General features: G+C 44.6%; 1 protein-coding gene across 1 annotated transcript in view; it reads right to left on the reverse strand.

Moving 5' to 3' along the window:
• The window catches only part of LOC134489977 (voltage-dependent L-type calcium channel subunit alpha-1D), a 160,956-nt gene that overhangs the window by 116,241 nt on the left and 25,259 nt on the right, over positions 1-19,456 (reverse strand). Inside the window, exon 4 of the mRNA XM_063292853.1 lies at positions 15,335-15,504. Coding sequence (XP_063148923.1) covers positions 15,335-15,504 — 170 coding nt within the window. The remainder of the gene's footprint in view (positions 1-15,334; positions 15,505-19,456) is intronic.

Below are 19,456 nucleotides of genomic sequence, written 5' to 3' on the forward strand. Positions count from 1 at the left end.
ATTGCTTGCCTGATACAGGGGGAAAAGGCAACAACTATGTGGAAAAAAACACACAGTTAAAAGTTCCAATTAGAACGTGATATTTTCTAACTTCAAACGTTCAAGCATTAAATATATTTGCCTGTATCTGCAAGCTTTGAATTATTAAACCAATGTTTTTCAACCATTAAGATGTGTGGACTTCAACTCCTAGAATTTCCCAGCCAGCAATTCCCCAGGCTGGGGAATTCTAGGAGTTGAAATCCACACATCCTAATGTTGCCAAGGTTGAAAAACCCTGTTTTAAGCTAAATACGGCATTAAAAAAATAAATTAAAAACAATAATATGCACTGAATAGTTCTCAGCCTGTAACTCATTATACAATGATAGCTTTCCTAAATATTCATAGTTTTATCATTTTGGAATTAAAATAATATACTCATATCTTGCTCATTTGCCTTTCTAGACCACACCTGTTAGCTTGATTGGGTGTACTTGTATATGTTTCCAAAGAACAGCAAACAAAATTTCAATATTCTAAGCTACTGCAGAACAATCTCTCAAAAGCATGCAGTCAAGCAGCAAATCATGTTCATGCAAAATATGTGCGTTCATGCATTTTGGAGAATAAGTGTTTTTTTAAATGTGTGTCAGTAAGTTGTATTCAAAGCTCATCGTTTCAAATGAAATATCCCACTGCAAAAAATAACAGATTTTACCATGTTTGTTGGACCCACGACAACAGCTAAATCTGCTTTTCTTCTTGTCCTCTAATAAATCAGCCAGCGTAACCCCTTCATGTTAAGTACATGCAATCCCATCCATAATACAGTAGATGGCAGCAACAGAAGTGTAGAAGACAATAAATTAGCCATATTCAGTGCAAGCAAGCTGAGAGGTAATAGAAAATCTTAAACTTGGCTGAACTATCAATAATACTTTGTCATCTTTGGTTCTGGATGGGGTTGCACTGCCCCAAATAGAACCGGTGCATAATCTGGGGGTCCTCCTGGACTCACGGCTCCTGCTCCAAGAACAGGTGACAGTCGTGGCCAGGAGGGCCTTTACACAGCTTCATGTTGTGCCCATTCCTGGATGGGGAAGCCCTTCAAACAGTCACTCATGCCCTGGTTATCTCCCATATTGACTATTGCAATGTGCTCTACATGGGGCTACTCTTGAAGAGTATCCAGAAGCTACAGCTGGTCCAGAATGTGGCCGTGTGAGCAATCTTGGGTGCCCCTAAAAGGACACATATAACACCATTGCTGCACAAGCTGCATTGGGTACCAGTTTGCTTCCAGGTCCAATTCAAGGTATTGGTTATCACCTTTAAAGCCCTACATGGTATGAGGCCAGGCTACCTGAGGGACCGCCTCTTCCCTGTGATATCAACCCGTCCCACCCGATCATGAAGGGAGGGCATGCTGCGGACCCTGTCAGTAAGAGAATTCCATTTGGCAGGGGTCCAGGAGGTGGGCCTTCTTGCAGTAGCTCCCACCCTCTGGAACATCCTACCCCCGGAGGTGAAGTTAGCCCCATCACTCCTGACCTTCTGGAGGAATTTGAAGACCTGGCTCTGCCTCCTGGCTTGGGGCTGGGAGGGGAGTAGTCATGCCTGGGGATGGCTTGTGCCCTAAAATGCTCCTCCAGTGCAAGGACTGAATTGGATCATAGCCATCTGGACTTTATTTTTATCTATATTTATTAGTTATTTGTAATTGTATTTTATATAGAGTAGTTTTATATATTGTAATTCTATGATATATTTATTGTTTTATTGACCATTTTGTTGTACACCACCCAGAGTCCCTCTGGTGGGAGGAGATGGGGGTGACAAATTAGATAGATAGATAGATAGATAGATAGATAGATAGATAGATAGATAGATAGATAGATAGATAGATACTTGCAAACCTATGTCTATGTTCATATAGAGGAAAGTGGTCAGGGTGGTTATTAATGGACTTCTACCTCTCTTCATAGTCTGACCACTCGTACAGTCTCCAAAGCCTAATGATATCTGGTCAGTGATGGCTAGGTACGTAGCAAGATCAGATAGATGCTTGCTGAAAAGACTTCCTAGTGATCTGGAGTGAAATTTCAGTGCATTGCCTCCTGACTCTCATTCAAATAAGCTACGACAGCTACTTTTCTGTAACTGATATGGGGTACAGTATGTCAATGAAGATTCTCAGTCATCCAGGTGGAATTATCTGTAGGTTGAGTCATGGCAACTGGATTTCTTTCTTTTTGGTTGAAACGTTTCACTGCTTGTCCAAGCAGCTTCTTCAGTCTGGGCAAAGGTTGGTAAAGGGACCACATATATGTCTTCCAGGGTGGCTGCATTGTCCCTACACCTGAACAGCTTGTTAATTGTGCAGTGGAGGTGTGGATTGTCTTTGGGATGTCTGTCAGGGCAGCCTCGCCTCGAATAAAACACGGACTCACTTAGAGGGTCTAAGGATTTCTGGCTTTATTGAAACGGAATGCATGCAGAGAAAAAGACGGGGATGCGTGAAGGGTGGCAGGGCATCCTGTTTATATCCCGGTGGTGGACCTTGTCCCCCTCCACCCCCTATTGTCCCCCCAAGCCAGGTCCGGATGGGGGATTAGCGTGGTAATGGGTTTGGTGATGGGTGATTCGGGCGATCTCCAACTATCCTCTTTGTCTTCTTGCCTTCGTCTGGTGCAGGTGCATCCCCCCGGGTAATGGGTGGGAGTTCCTCCGATCTGCTGATGGTCTCCAGGTCCGGTCTGAGGTGCCCTTCTATTGTCCTGGTGATTTACTTGTGGGTTTGTGTGCTTAAGGGATGATGTGTGTGTTTAAGGGATTATGGTTCTCCCTTCCTCTTTCCTGATGTGCATGTTCCCCGTTGTGATGCACTTATGCCTTGCAATGGGGAACATGACATGCTGCCCCCCTAAGAGAAGTCTAAGGTGCTGGTTTTTCCAGGTATGCTTCGTGGAAGCTTTTGACCAGCCCTTTTGCTGAAACATTTTGCGCTTGGACCCACTCTGGGTGCAGGAAATGCCTCCACTTGACGAGGTACTGTAGGGTGCCCCTTAGCCTCCTGGAGTCTAGTACCTCCTTAATTTCGAAATGTTGTTGCCCATCTCTCATGATGGATGGGGGCAGGGGGGTCTCCTTGTGCCATTTGGAAGGAGTGGCTGGTTTCAGTAGGGCACAGTGGAATACTGGGTGTATGCGCCGCAAATTGTGGGGTAGCTCCAACTTGAAAGTGACCGGGTTGATAATCTCTATGATCTGGAATGGTCCGATGAATTTGGGTGCCAATTTCTTTGATGGTTGTGGGGATTTGATGAACTTAGTGGAGAGGTAGACCCTATCTCCCACTTTGTAGTTTGGTTGCACCACCCTGTGGTTATCTGCAAATTTTTTGTATATGGCTTGCGCGTCTGCCAGAGCCAGCTGGATGACGGGCCAAACCGTGGCCAGTTGTGCCGCCCAGTCGTCTGGGGAGCAGGGCGGGGTGTCTGGTTGGGGCAGTTCCGGGATTGGCACGAAGTCTCTGCCATAGACTATTTTGAATGGGGTGTGACCTGTGCTTTAGTGCACTGCACTGTTGTAGGCTACCTCTGCAAAAGGTAGCAGGTCCACCCAATTGTCCTGTTGATAGTTGATAAATGATCATAGGAATTGCTCCAGGGTGGAGTTGAGGATCTCCGTAGAGCCATCTGTGTGGGGGTGCCAAGCTGTGGACAGTGCCTGCTTGGTGCCAATGAGTTTTAAGAATTCTTTCCAGAACCTGGAAGTAAATTGTGTGCCCCTATCGGTCACCAAACGAGAGGGGGCACCGTGGAGTTTATATATGTGGTTAAGGAATAGGCGTGCCAGCTGTTGTGCGGAGGGAATGGACGCGCAGGGTATGAACTGTGCCTGCTTGGAAAAGTAGTCTTTTACCACCCAGATGACCGTTTTTCTTTGGCTGGGTGGTAGGTCTACAATGAAGTCCATGGAAATTTCCTCCCAGGGGCGGGAGGGGCTTGCTACTTGCTGCAGCAGTCCTTGGGGCTTCCCCACCTTTCGTTTTGATGTGGCACATGTGGGGCAGGCAGCGACATATTCTTTAACGTCCTTTCTGAGGGTGGGCCACCAGAATTGTCGCCTGATTAAGTGTAGTGTTTTAACGAAACCAAAGTGTCCGGCTGTCTTGTCATCGTGGGAGTGGTTTAAAGCTTCTGCTCGCAATGTCTCTGGCACGTACAGGTTTTTTTCTCTCCAGGCTAGACCGTTCGTAAAAGATACATGGTGTTGGTTGGTTTGCAACCATGTATCTGTCTTGAGGGTTTGAACGAGTCTTTGTTGCCAGTTCGGTGACATTGACCTGCGTCTCCCTCTGTTCGCAGGTGTTTGCGCTGGGGTGTGTTGGGTTCTTGTCTGGCTGTGCGTGACAGCAGGGCAGCCCAGCTGTGTGTGGGTCCACACAGTCCCTACAATGTCTGATGCCTGGCTGGCATCCTGTGGCCATCGGGAAAGAGCATCTGCAAGGAAGTTCTTTCTCCCCAGTATGAATTTTAATTTGAAGTTAAACCTGCTGAAGAATTGTGCCCAGCGTACTTGCTTTGGGCTGAGGCGTTTCGGAGTGCTGAGAGCCTCTAGGTTTTTGTGGTCAGTCCAGACCTTGAAGGGGCAGGAGGCCCCTTCCAGGAGGTGCCTCCATGTTTCTAGGGCTGCCTTGACTGCGAACGCCTCCTTTTCCCACACGTGCCATCTGCGTTCCATTCGGAGAACTTGCGGGAAAGGTACGCGCAGGGCTTCAGCTGATTGTCAAAATCCCGCTGAAGCAGGAGTGCTCCGATGGAGAAGTCGGATGCGTCGACTTGCACGACGAAGGGTCTGGTGGGGTCGGGGTGTTGCAGTACTGGCTCTGCTGTGAATAGGCTTTTGAGGCGTTCGAAAGCCATTTGACAATCAGCTGTCCAGTTCAGTAGCGCCCCCGGGTTCCATGATTTACGTGTGTCCCCCAGGCCCTTTGTCCGGAGTAGGTTGGTCAGGGGCAGCACAATCTCCACTAGCCCCTGGATAAAACCCCTGTAGAAATTAGTGAACCCGAGGAAACTTTGGAGTTGTCTCCTCGTGCGTGGGCGCTCCCACGCCAGTATGGCTTGGACCTTGCTTGGGTCCATCTCGATTCCCCTTGCCGAGATTCTATAGCCCAGGTAGTCAATTTGGTCTTTGTGAAACTCACACTTGGAGAGCTTGGTGTATAGCTCTGCCTTGCGGAGTTTCCTGAGCACTTGCTTCACTAGGTGTTCGTGCTCTTCTTCGGTCTCTGAATAAATTAAAACGTCATCGAGATAGACAAGCACCCCCTTAAATAAGTGGTCATGCAAGACCTCATTAATTAACTGCATAAACACTCCCGGTGCCCCCGCCAGCCCAAATGGTAGAACTTTATATTGAAAGGACCCCAGCGGGCAGTTGAAAGCCGTCTTCCATTCGTCCCCTTCCTTTATTCGTATTCGGAAGTAGGCTTCCCTTAGGTCCAGCTTTGAGAATATTTTGCCCTTTGCCAGGTGGGCTAGGATGTCCTTTATTATGGGTAAGGGGTATTTATTTGAAATGGACGCGGCATTCAAGCTGCAGTAATTGGTGCAGAGCCTCAGTGACCCGTCCTTTTTCTCCAGGCAGAGGACTGGGGCTCTGACTGGTGAATTCGCGGGCTCGATAAACCCCCGCGCTAAATTCTTATCGACAAATTCTCTTAATGCTGCCAGCTTCTTCTGGGTCATCGCATAGATTTTGGGTTTTGGTAGGGTTGCACCAGGGACCAGTTCTATGGTGCAGTCTGTTTTTCTATGGGGTGGGAGTTTGTCAGCCTCCTTCTCGCCAAACACATCGGCAAACTCTGCATATCTGGCTGGCAGGCCCTCCATGGTCGCCACCTCCAGATGCATCGAGGTCGACGCCGCCCTCCCCATTGCAGCACGGGGAACCCGATCCCCTGTGGGTGCTTGATAGCGCCCGTCCAAAAACGTGATTTCCCTGGTTGTCCAGTTAATTTGTGGGTTGTGTTGCACCAGCCACGGGATCCCTAGGATGATTAGGGGTTGCCCCACCGGTGCCACGATGAAGGGCAGTCTTTCTTTGTGGCTGCCAAGCTGCAGTGCAACTTTGTCCGTGTATTGGGTGACCGGGCCCCCTCCCGCTGATCCATCCAACTGTGTAAACGCCAAATGGTGCTGAAGTGGATAGCAGTGGAGGTTTACCGTGGCCACCAGGTCTGGGTGCATAAGGCACTAATTGACTCTGGCATAAGCAGCCAGAGTCAATTAGTGCCCAAACTTTTTCCATCTTCCCACCATTCGTTAGGGAGACTTTTACATATAGGGTGGGACAATTTTCACTCACCCTCCCCCCCCGTTGTTGCGCCTCTTGTTTCCTTCCACCTGTCCTCTGGCGCTTCTTAGGGCAGGTGGCTGGTGTTTTCCGCCGGTTCGTCGTTTCCGCTTTCCTCTTCCTCGGTGAGGTAAGGGAAGTCCTTTGCTGCGGTTTCGCCTGTCACGACTGGCATTTTCCTGGGTGCTGGGGTTGGCTTGGTTGGTGTCTTCCATGAGCTGTCCCTCGCCTTCACTTTCGGGCAGACCGCCGCCTTGTGATCTTCCTTCCCGCACCTAAGGCACTGGCCCTTTGCGAACCATCGGTCTCTTTCTTCCTTCCACAGCTGGGGTCTCAACTTCACCGGTCCTGCAGCTGTGCGGGGTCCTCTTGCCACCTCTGCGTGCTGCACTTCCCTCTTCGCTTGGAGGAAAGTGTCCTGGGCGTCCTCTGCTTCCCCTGCCAGCCAGATCCACTCTACCAGAGTGTTGGGGTTGTTTTTGCAGAGTGCCCACCTGAGTACATTCAGGTTGAGCCCCTCTTTGAACTTCTCAATGAGGGTGGATTGAGACCATACTTCGACCTTACCGGCCAGGGCTTGGAACTCCATGACATAGTCTGCCACGGAGTGCTGTCCTTGTTTTAGGGCTTTCAGGGCTCTTTTCGCCCTCTCCCTTTCCAGGGGGTCCCTAAAGTGCAGTTCCACTGCACATAGGAACTCACTGCAGTCCTCAAGTTCCGGGGCGCCTGCCTGGCATAACTGGACATATCAGTCGGCGGCCCGTCCTTTTAATTTTATTGCCAAGGCATTTACCTTGCCTTTCTCTGTTCGGAAGTAGGGACCCCATTCCTCCATGTAGTTTCTCGCATTGGTGAGAAAAAAGGAGAGTTTTGTGGGGTCCCCATCGAACTTAATGCCGAAGTCCTTGATCGCCGCTCTCAGTGGGCTCCAAGCCGCATCTGGGCACCTAGGTGTGCTTCGGGCAGTCGGGGCTCCGTGGTCTCGCCGTGGGGATTCCCTCCGTCGGGCGTCGGGTGGTGTTGGTGCCCTCTCTTGCCGGCTCCTGCTTCGCTCCGGTCGTCGTGCTGTCGGGGTGGGAGGGTGGGGCGCAGCCCATCTGGCGGGTTCCTGGAAACGGACTCTGCCTGGCACTGCGTCGTCCTCTGGACCTCTCCTCCGTCTCTCCAGCTGGTGCGTCTCCAAGGGGGGGGTAAGAGGTGTCGGGCATCTGGTGTCCGGCCCCTCCGCGCCCCGGCTGTGGGACTCATACGCCGCTGCTAACCTCTGGAGCAGCTGCTGCATCGCCTCCAGCTTCTCCTCGACCGTGCTCAGCCTTGCCGCCGTTCGAGAGCTCCTCTTGGTGCGGTCGTCCCTCCGCTCACCTTCGGTTCCTGATGCCGTGGATGATGGGATGTCCCGCGGCTCCTCCGGGGTTCCGGGCGATCCTGGCGAGGATCCCCCCGTCTCGTCGATGGTGGCTCACGTGCCACGGGACTCACGGGTGGCATTCGCCGTTGCTTCTCCCTCCGAACTCGATCCCGAGCTCACCTGGACCTCGTGCCGTCGGGGCCTCAGGCACCTTCCATTCGTTGGGATGGGAGTTCCGCTGCCAGTCGTCGGGTAGTCGCCTCGCCGTGAGCTGATGTCTTCCATGCTAGCTTGGTTCCCTCACAGAATGGACCTGGACGGGTGCTAGTGGGAAAAAAAAATTTTGGATCCCCGTCTTTATGTCAGGGCAGCCTCGCCTCGAATAAAACACGGACTCACTTAGAGGGTCTAAGGATTTCCGGCTTTATTGAAACGGAATGCATGCAGAGAAAAAGACGGGGATGCGTGAAGGGTGGTAGGGCATCCTGTTTATACCCCGGTGGTGGACCTTGTCCCCCTCCACCCCCTATTGTCCCCCCAAGCCAGGTCCGGATGGGGGATTAGCGTGGTAATGGGTTTGGTGATGGGTGATTCGGGCGATCTCCGACGATCCTCTTTGTCTTCTTGCCTTCGTCCGGTGCAGGTGCGTCCCCCCGGGGTAATGGGTGGGAGTTCCTCTGATCTGCTGATGGTCTCCAGGTCCGGTCTGAGGTGCCCTTCTATTGTCCTGGTGATTTACTTGTGGGTTTGTATGCTTAAGGGATGATGTGTGTGTTTAAGGGATTATGGTTCTCCCTTCCTCTTTCCTGATGTGCATGTTCCCCGTTGTGATGCACTTATGCCTTGCAACGGGGAACATGACATGCCTTACTCCTAAATTCCTTGTTCATTCCCAAGTGGATCATTAGGTGTGGCCTTCCTGGTGAATTTGTAAAGTGGTCTTAATCTTCCTGGGGACTGATGAAAGAGCAGCATGAAAAATAGGGGACAAGTTGTGTCTGAGGCCTCCGCCTCTATTGAGGGAAGGATTTTCCACTTTGGCATGAATGGATTCCTTAACCCCTCTCTCAAACCACCTATCTTCTCTGTCCAAAATGTGAACATTATTGTCCTCAAATGAGTGTCCTTTTTCTTTTAGATGAAGGTAAACTGCTGATTCTGGTCCTGTGGTGTTGTTCCTCCTGTGTTGGGCCATCCTCTTGTGTAAAGACTGTTTGATTTCTCCAGTGTAGAGCTCAGAACACTCCTCACCGCACTGGATTGCATATACTACATTGCTCTTCTTATGTTTCAGTGTTGGATCTTTAGGGTGTACAAGCCTCCGTCTCAGTGTGTTAGTGGGTTTGAAAAATAGAGGTATGTGGTATTTTCCATCCAAATATCCGTTTTATCCTTTCTGACACACCGGCCATGTAAGGAATGACCAGGTTCTTCCGTTGACTCTGGGTCTCAGCTCTGTCTGCCGTTGTTTTGGGTCTGGGGGCAGACTTAGATTTAATGAAGGCCCAATTTGGATACCCACAGGCCTTCAGAACTGTCCTCAGGTGCTGGTTTTCTTTCTTTTTGGCATCCATGGAGGTGGGGATGGTTTCTGCCCTGTGAAGTAATGTCCTGATGACTCCTAGTTTGTAGTGGATGGTGGGAGTCAAACATCAGGTATTGGTCTGTGTGTGTGGGTTTCCTGTAAATCTCTATTTCTAGCTTGCCACCGGTCCCAATAAGAACCTCAGTGTCTAGGAATGCCAGCCTGTTGTCCTTGGTGTCCTCCCTGGTGAACCTAATGTTTGCGTCTATGGTGTTTATATGGTCTGTGAAAGCCTGTACCTCCTGAGCCTTGATTTTAACCCAAGTGTCATCCACATACCTGAACCAGTGGGTGGGCACCATTCCCTGGAACGTGCTGAGTGCTTTCTTCTCCACTTCTTCCATGTATAGGTTGGCAACAATGGGTAACACGGGGGAACCCATGCCACAGCCATGTTTCTGTCTGTAGAAGTCACCTCTGTAAGAGAAGTAAGTGATGTTGAGACACAGGTCCAGAAGATGGCAGATCTGGTTGGGGTTGAGGTTGTTTCTCCTGTCAAGGGTGCTGTCATCTTCTAGTCTCTTCCTCACCACAGTTAGGGCATCAATGGTGGGGATGATGGTGAAAAGAGAGGAAACATCAAAGGAGACCATGGTTTCATCTGTATCCAGTTTCAGGACGCTAGCTTTAGCAACAAATACTTCTGAGTTATGAATGTGGTGATCAGTGTATCCAACCAGAGGTGCTAGTATGGTGGCAAGGTGTTTGGCAATGTTATATGTTACTAAATTAATGCTGCTGATAAAAGGTCTGAGAGGTGCCCCTTCCTTGTGGATCTCAGGGAGTCCGTAGATGCAGGGGATAGCTTCTCCAGGATACAGACGGTGGTAGGTTGCCCTATCAATGGAGCCCTCTTGTTCCAATTGTTTCAAGCTATCACCGTTTTCTTGTAATTGCTGGTGGGGTCTCTTTTCAGCTTTTCGTATGTGTGGTGGTCATCCAAGAGTGAGGTAATTTTGTCATGGTAGTCTGCAGAGTTTAGGACAACCGTGCATCTTCCTTTGTCCGTAGGCAGGATGGTAATGGTTTCATCTTTGCTGAGAGCTGTCAGGGCTCTCCTCTCTTGGGTGATGAGTTTGCGGGGAGGAGGTCGAGCACCGGACAGCACTGCAGAGATTTTTAGCAGGAGTTGTTCTGCTTCTTCAATGGGTAGATGGTTGTTACGGATGGCAGATTCTGTGGCTGTAATGAGCTCCACCACTGGAACGAGCTTGGGAGTGATGGCAAAATTAAGACCTTTGGCTAAGACATCTCTCTCTGGCTGGGTGAGTTCCCTGTCTGAGAGGTTCTTCACCCACGTGTTTCTTTTGTCCTCTGTTGTCCCGTCACTGTCATTCCTCCCAGCAGGTTCTTCAGCTCTTTGTTTTTGCTTACTGCAAGTTCACCAGGAAGGCCACTCTTAACGATCCACTTGGGATGAGCGAGGGATTTAGGAGTAAGACATCCCAAAGACAATCCACACCTCCATGGCACATTTAACAAGCCATTCAGGTGGAGGGACAATGCAGCCACCCTGGAAGACAAATATGGGGTCCCCTCACCAACCTTTGCCCAGACTGAAGAAGCTGCTTGGACAAGCAGCGAAACGTTTCAACCAAAAAGAAAGAAATCCAGTTTCCATGACTCAACCTACAGATATGGGGTACAGTTACGCTATAGCTAAATGGTGGAATATGTCTTTTCCATACAAAATGTCCAAGTTCAGCCCTCTGCATTTCCAAGAAATAGTGAGAGTTTTGCTGAAATCTGGAACTCAGTCTTTTGAGCTAAATGATCCAACCACAAGGCAGCTTTTTGCAATCCAAAAATCAGCTCTTTTAATGTAATATTCTACTTGTGGATATCAATGTGTATTAATACAGCTTTCCTTAACTGAATTATTCTATAATCTATCATTCTCGGCCAGGATGGGATTGGAATCACAAAAGATTCTGAGAGAAGAGAGATGAGTCACTTCTAACAGTTCCACGGATCATTCAGTGCCTTCTACTGAATGATGAATAATTAGCATCCAAATGGTTTTACAAGAGTATCACATGGAGTAAATAAAGATTAAAGCTGAATCACAGAATCACAAATTGGGCTTGTCTTTCAACTTAAGCTGTTTTGCCTGCCTGGTTGAAAGTGTTAACTCCCACAAGCATAAATTGTATATGGATATTAGCGCTCAACCTCATGAGGGGAAGTGAATCCAGAAAGTTCTGTTTGTGATAACTGTCTGCCAAAAAACATTCCTGCCAGGCTAACAACCCCCTTAGTGCATACTGTGAAACTTTCCTTATTTGTATTTCTATGTCTCTGTGTAGTTTTTCTAAGGATAGAATGGTGGACTCTGACTGAGCCTGCAATTCTAAGCACCTTAATCAGGAAACAAGCCTGACTAAACATAGGGTGACTTTCTTGTCCACAGATTCTCAGCAGAGAGCTAGAAGAGTCCAATCCAGCCCATATCCAATCTAATCCATCCAAATATTCCAAAACAAAACAGAAAAGGAAGATAATGATGGCTATACAAGTTTGTTGCAAACAGTAGGAAGACTATAAAAAGCCTGCAGTAGGTACATAATGTATTACAGAATTAACTTCAGTGGAATTTGTATATTGAGAAGGAATTTGCAATTCCCGGAGAAGGAGTTTGGTCCTTCTCAAGACATAATATTCTGCCATCCTGAAAATAACAACACTGCTGCAGCAAATGTGTAAAAACATTTTGTCATTTAGGACAACCCATGTCACTGGTTGCACCCATTAAAGAAATCAGTTGACAAACAATGTGTCATTTTCACATAAGATAGCAAGTGCTTAATTTTCTCTTACTAACAATGGTTATCACACAGAGGCATTTTAAGTGGCAGAGTCTTTGTGAGAATTAAAAGAGATATCTGCACAATTTCACAGGCACTGTCGATTGTGTTTTAGGAAACATGGATTAGCAGAGAGAGAGAGAGAAAAAAGAAAAGAAAAGAAAAGAAAAGAAAAGAAAACCTCTAAACAAGCAGGGCAATAAATATTCTTATGAAACTTTAAAGTTTTCATTTAGGTTAATTTTAAGCTATTCTGAGATATCACATCTAGTCTGACTAGCTACTCCAAAACATATCCATAACTATAGCATTAACATTAACATCCTGTTCTGTCACAGGATGCTGTTTGATATACAGCACAAAGCACTGCTTTAAGATGCCATTAACAATGAGCCATAAGGGCACTAGATGCTTAATCAGGAGGAAAGAACATCTCTGCAGACAAAGCTAAGAGTGTGAACGCTCTGAAAGCCTGACATGTTTGACTTTAAAATTAGCTGAGGAAGTGGCTGAAATGGTTATTCCCCTTTTTCAGCACTATATGCTCCATCTCCAGGAGGTCAAGTGTTTTCCTGCTTCCACAAAATGTCACTTCACTATTTCAATTGTTCCATAGCTATCATTTATTTCTAAAGGAAGATTGAAAACCAAAGGGATTTTCCAGCTATCCAATTCTGCCTTCTTTTAACACATCTACAGACTGACTGCCCAAACGTGTCAGTGAGACATAGAAAATCCCAACAGAAGAATTTTGGAATGGTGCAAGAATAAGCTGGCACATCAAAGATGTCTAATTCGATGTAATGCTTAAAAACCCCTATTCAGAAATTGATGTATGTTTAAAGGGCTCACTATTACATCCCCCCACTTTGTTTTAATGGAACATTTCTACATAGTATTTACAGCTATCTGTAAGAATTAAATCACCACAAAAATGCAGCCCGACATTTTGGATTATAATTAGCATGTCCAAGGATACAGCATACACATCTCAATCCCGCATATATTTACATAAATGTGCATGTTCATTTCCCCCCAAAACAGAGGAGTTAAAATGGGATCTACTGCTACAAATGCTTCAGATAAAGAAATCATTCTCAGTCATGCCAAGCTACTCTGGCGCTTACTAGATGGATCCCAAATGACACAGGCCTGTTAAAGCTCAAAGCAGCCCCTTTCCTATACTTTTGGAATGTCTAAAATGTATGGCAGGAGATAAAGTGGAGATAGCAAAAGGTTATATTCCTTCTGCCAGGAAAACTTAAGCTCCTATTTTACGTCACATAACATATTCCATACTATACATTTGCTATAAATAAAACAGTAAGACAAAATTGTCCTGAAGAGGGTAATTTCCAATTCCTAGCCATCATTTTGCAGCTTACCCTTACATAATAGGGTGCCTAATTTTTACAAATAAAAATCAGAAAGGTAAGGGTCTGAAAACCAAATCCTAATTGGATTGAATATATCCAAATTACTTAATTTATCTCTTGAATGTGTGTCATTATTTACTGCGTTCATCTCCTAATTAGTGGGACACGGACAACAGTATTTTTGCTTAGAGTAAAGATTCTGGTTTGCACAGAAGAATATTAACATGCTCAGGTAGAACTGGGCTTTTGTTGTGCTTGTGGCCTACTGGCCAGAATTGACCAGTCCGGTCCTACTGTTAGCAGAGAATGCTAACCATGTGGCATGGATGCAGCTCAGTCTGGTCATCTAGTCTATACCTTTTGTGCCTTACAAATAAATGTGAAAGCCTTTATAGACCAAAGCTAGGACAGTAGTGGAGGTCAATGTTTGGGGGCCCATCTGGTGAAATCATGGCCTATGAAAGATTGCACCTTTGAATGTAAAAGGAATAAATAGTAAAAAGCATGAATTAAGAAGTGAAATAAAGGAAGATATGCTATGTGTCTTTAAATACAAGAGAAAGGGAAGATTGCAACAGATCTAAAAGAAAGTAGCCTAATTGGATGGAGAGGAGTTGATGAATAAATGTAGAGAAATAAAAGTTTAGATTTAATTATGAATGAAAGGACTTAAACATATAATGGAAAGTATGAACTGGTATCATTTAGGCTGTTCTGAGTGCTTATGAAAGTAGGAATTTATAGGTTGATTGCTGAAAGAAAGAGAAAATGCAGGCTAATTTTGGTGGAAATAAATAATGGCTTTGGAAGTAGATAAAAAGGGGCAAACAAGGTGTCTCCACCAGAGTGAATGGAATTAAAAATAAATGTAATAAAATGATTTAGAATGAAACTGAAGTGAGGGAATGCGGGAGACTTTAGAGATTTGTATAGGAAGAATAATGTTAGTATCTGAGAAAAAAACTGATAGAAAGAAAGTAATAAATGTTGTGAGAATGCTGAAAAACAATCTGCAGTGTTGTGATAGAACTGGAGAAGTGTTAAAATATGAAGGGGGTTTGCTAATGGAGTGGCTACGCAACTTAGTTAACGTATGTATGAAGACTGCATTTGTACCTGATGATTAGGAAAATACTGTTATTGTTCCCTTATACAAAGGGAACAATAGTAAGAATGAATGCTAAAGCTATTAATATGTTACATGGGCCTAGAAAAGCATTTGGCAAAATTCTGGTGGATAGGGTCTGAAAAATGAGCAAAATTTGGAAAGTGCAATAGGGCATTATGCTGGGCAGGGAGTGTGCAGACCAGATGTTGGGAGGAACATATGAATCTAAGAAAGTTGATTGTAAGTCTGTTGATTTAGAGAAACTATGATAAAGTATATAGATTTGAATTATGAAATATTCTGTGTAAATATTCTGCATGAATATAGAATTGAAGTCGATTGCTGAATATGATAAAATAATATATGGTGCGAGAACAAATGGAATGCTTAGCAAATGATTCAACATCTAGCAGAGAATAACTTGGTTGGATAAACATATAAGACATTTTTTAGTTAGTAATCTGCTTTCAGAATTCTTGTATTTGAAGGGATTCACTAATTAAATATAAGGATATCTTATACTGTGTAATCATCTATATTGTAACCTGCTGCCTTCTCCAACCTGGTACCCTCCAAATGTTGGGAACTTCTAGAGTTCTCAACAAGCTTACCCAATAACTATTCCCCAAAGCCATGCTGGTTAAGAATTCTGGCACTGCATTCCCAACACTCTTGGAGGAAGCCTGTTAGAGAAGGTCATTGTAAACCATTTCTACAGCATGGAGTTTTCTTTTATTGGTTATCTTTAATTGAGGAGCTTTGACATACTATTTCGTTTGCCTTCTCCATCACCTTCCTCTTCATTCTCTGGGTCAATGTCTTCTGCTTGGGTAATCCAATCCAAATAGCCTTTGAGATCTTCTTCTAGCTGTTGTTTTTCACGCAGCTTCTGAAAATCTCCCCTGGCCTTGGCTTTTTCTCTTTCCTTGGAAAATTCCCTATGGGATTCAGATAAAACATGAGATACCGATTTATGAAGCTGCATAGCTTTCCAACAAAAAAATTCAAACCCCCATATTTTCTCTTTTTTTCTTGACAAGATTACATAAAATAAAGAAACTTTACAAAAATGCAAACAGTTTCTGCATATCACAAAGCAATTCAAATAATTTGCCATGCTGCATTCCTTATGCATTATACTTTTAAGGACTCATAAAAATATGAATTCCAAACCTTCATCTACCAGACTTGTACTGGCATCATTCTGAATCTCCACTGGATCCTAAAATGTGTGAGAGTACAGTATGGATATAATACTTTCTTTCAATGTCAGAAATGTAATTAGGATTCTAGGTGGCATTGCCAGCTAATTTATTAATTTATTTGTCAAATTTATATGGCTGCCCATCTCACATGAAGTCTCTCTGGGTGGCATACAATAAGACCTATTAAAACATACTGCAAAACCAATTAAAAACAATTAAAACAATAAACATAGATAAAAACAAGAGCAGGAGAATATTACACATAATGCAACCAACACGCAGGTTCCCTATTACCAGGGGATCCCCAGGCTTGTTGAAAAAACCACATTTTAAGGGCTTTCCAGAAGGCCATGTGGGTTGGGGTTAACCTCACCGCAGAAGGGATGATAGTCCAGAGAGAGGGTGCCACGGCAGAAAAGGCTCACCTCCTAGGTCCCATCAGATGGAACTCTTTCACAGACAGGACCCGCAGCATGCCTCTCCTGCTGGACCTGATGGGACAGGTAGATGTAATCGGGAAGAGGCGGTCCCTCAGATAACCTGGCCCCTTCCATGAAGGACTGCAAAGGTCAAAGCCAGCACCTAGAATTGTACCTGAAAGCAAACTGGCAACCAATGCAGCTCACAAAGCAGAGGTGTAATGTGTGTCCTCTTAGGGGCATCCTTAACTGCCACTGCATTTTGTACCAGTTGAAACTTCTGGATACACTCCAAGGGCAGCCCCATGTAGAGCATAGTACCACAGTTTGATGAGTCATGTTTCAAAGGATTCTAGCTCCAAATCCAAGTAAATCCTTCCCAGGCACAAAACCTACTACACCTGTCTGAATTTGGCAGGCGTTTTTATTCATTGCCTAAAGAACACCAAAGTAATCGAAGAGAATCTTTGTAGCTCAGGGTTGAACTGTGGAGTCTTTGGTGCTCTCTGAGCCTTGTTGTTTTCTTGCAGACGTTTCATTGCCAGACTAGGCAATATATTTATATACGTATCATATTCATATAAATAAATAAATATATTTATTTATATTGTATTTTATATTTGTAACTTGTTTTTATTTTTATGGGATTTTAACGTTTATTGTTATAGCATTAATTTCATTGCAAACCACCCAGAGTCCCTCTTTTGGGGGAGATGGGCGGTGACAAAATTTGAATGAATGAATGAATGAATGAATGAATGAATGAATGAATGAATGAATGAATGTCTTCAGTGCGACTGGCAATGAATTTCATTGCCCGACTAGTCTGGCAATGAAATGTCTACAAGAAAACAAGGCTCAGAGAGCACCAAGGACTCAACACCAGATTAATAATACAATGAATACAGAAAAGTGTCCTCAAACAGTAGCCTGAGCTGGTAATATTTGGTTTGTGTGACACTAAAGATCAATGTTGTTGGACCTAGAATCATGTCTTCTCAGTGGCAGCACCTGCCCTATGGAACAGCAAACTGCCCCCCACCAGAGACTGATTAATTTTTATCCTGCCTTTATTTTTATAAATAACTCAAGGCAGCAAACATACCTAATGCTCCTTCCTCCTCCTATTTTCCCCACAACAAAAACCCTGTGAGGTGAGTTGGGCTGGGAAGGAGTGACTGGCCCAAGGCCACCCAGCCGGCTTTCAGGCCTCAGGTGGGACTAGAACTTTCCGCCTCCTGGTTTCTAGTCCGATGGCCCCAAACCGGTTAGCCTTTTGCAAGGCATTGAAGACCTGGCTGTTTCCCCAGGCATTTGGCTCAGGTAGTTAGATGACCTCTGTTGTTGTTGTTGTTGTTTTTGTGAGTGGTGATATTGTTTGTTCTCGGGTGCCTGGGGTTACATGTTGTGGGCTTTTATGTTTCTAATCCTTGTAACTCGCAGAGTCACTTGTGTGAGATGGGTGGCTATAAAAAAACATATAAATGAATGAATGAATGTTGGTTTTATTTTTCTTAGACTCTTCGTGTTGGAGTATGGAAAGTTTTCATGTTCTCATTTTGTTCTCTTCCTATTTATCCTATGCTCTGCTGAGAAAAGGAATACTGTCAAAGTTCTTTGTTTGCTTTTGCCAGGAAACTGAAACTGACATTTCATTGCCATTTTCTATTTAGTGTATCATTATTTAAATGCCTTTTTCTCTTAATCCTGCATGCGCTGCACTGCAGCTGTTTTTGGGGATGTGTCCACATAATTAACTGAACAGTTTCTTAACAGAGGACTCCAAGGGCAGCCACTGTTAGAATAGCATGGCTGTAGGAACTGCCAGGCATATGTATGATGGAATAAAAGTATTATTAGAAACCTGTAACTTTCCCATATAGAAGAGTCATATAGGGACATGCCAGAACATTAGTCGCCTGCTATCCTCATGCAGGAAAATAAATTCAGATAATAGATATAAAGTGTGTTTGAAAAGGTCTCATTTGTTCCCATGGCTACCCAGAGAAATAGCAGTGCCTCCAGTAGAATCTGTCTTCACAGAAAGCATCCTCTAGTGGTTAGCATCATTCCTGAGGAGCATATTATCCCGCCTCATTAAAAAGAGTTCTTCCATTTGTAAATAAGAAATGATTCTCTTACAGCTTCAGATTTTCTATGTTAACAGTATAAAAACCCAGGAATGATTGAAATTTTAAACATGCCATTTTAAAAATGAAACCTTTGTAAAAAAAAAAAACAAAAACTTTTTCTATATAAACCATTCCAGCTCTACAAGGGGGCTGATTTTATAATATGAAGGTAATAAATCCACTGGATCCCAACTCACATTAAGCGGCTGCCTTTAAATACATGGGGCCAGAATCAAGGCTGTTGTCTTGACTGATCCAAAACAGGAAGGTGATGAATAAAACAATTCTGAAAATCAAATCAAGTATGATGAAAATAATAGTTTCCTGCTGCTTGTTTTCCTGAGAGAAATTCTGCTTAATGTTGAGGGTGAACCTTGGTTGATAGCCTTGATACTTTTTTCATACTTTTGCTAGCAGGACAAATAGTCCTAGCCTTGTGGTTTGCTTAATTTTGGTTTTGTAGGTTGTATAGACCTAGCCATTGTGTTTTATAAACTATAAAATAGAGTTTAGGATATTGTATGAATCGAGCCAATTGTGGTTTTGTCATGGAATATGGGCTGTTAGTAGGTTTTCAGGAGCAAAAGGTCTCCCATTTATTAAGCCTTTGAAACTGGAAATAGCCAAGGGCTGCAGCTTTTTTGTAGAATGTGCTTTGTCAGAGCAGCTTTGCACTAACTCCATAAGAATTGTTTTCTTGCTCTGTGGCTTTGTGAGATCCAGAGAGCTAGGATAGCTTGATGCATTTTGGTTACATAGATTTGCCTGGCCAAGGAGTTGCTGAAAACAGGTAAAAGCACCACCTCTCTGTAAATAAGGTATGGTGGTGAACTGTAACGGAAGAGGAGGAAAAGAGAAGCAATGCTTTGATTAAGTGTTCAAGGAGTATTTCAGTCACATTTGCTTTATACTGTTCTTGAATGTAAATATTTTAAATCTCTTTGTACAAGAGAAGTAAATATTCTTTAAATAAACCTTGATACATATTTAGAAAACACCACAGGTCTCTCCAGAGTTCTGAGCCTCATTCAAATAAAGTTACTTTGCAAATTATTGTCAAACAAAAACAGCAAGTTAAACTCTGCTTCCCCACTTGAATTCTCCTCTTTTCCCTATCAACAGGTGAACCGAAAT

Source organism: Candoia aspera, chromosome 2 (genome assembly GCF_035149785.1).
Source record: "Candoia aspera isolate rCanAsp1 chromosome 2, rCanAsp1.hap2, whole genome shotgun sequence".
Taxonomy (NCBI): Eukaryota; Metazoa; Chordata; class Lepidosauria; order Squamata; family Boidae; genus Candoia; species Candoia aspera.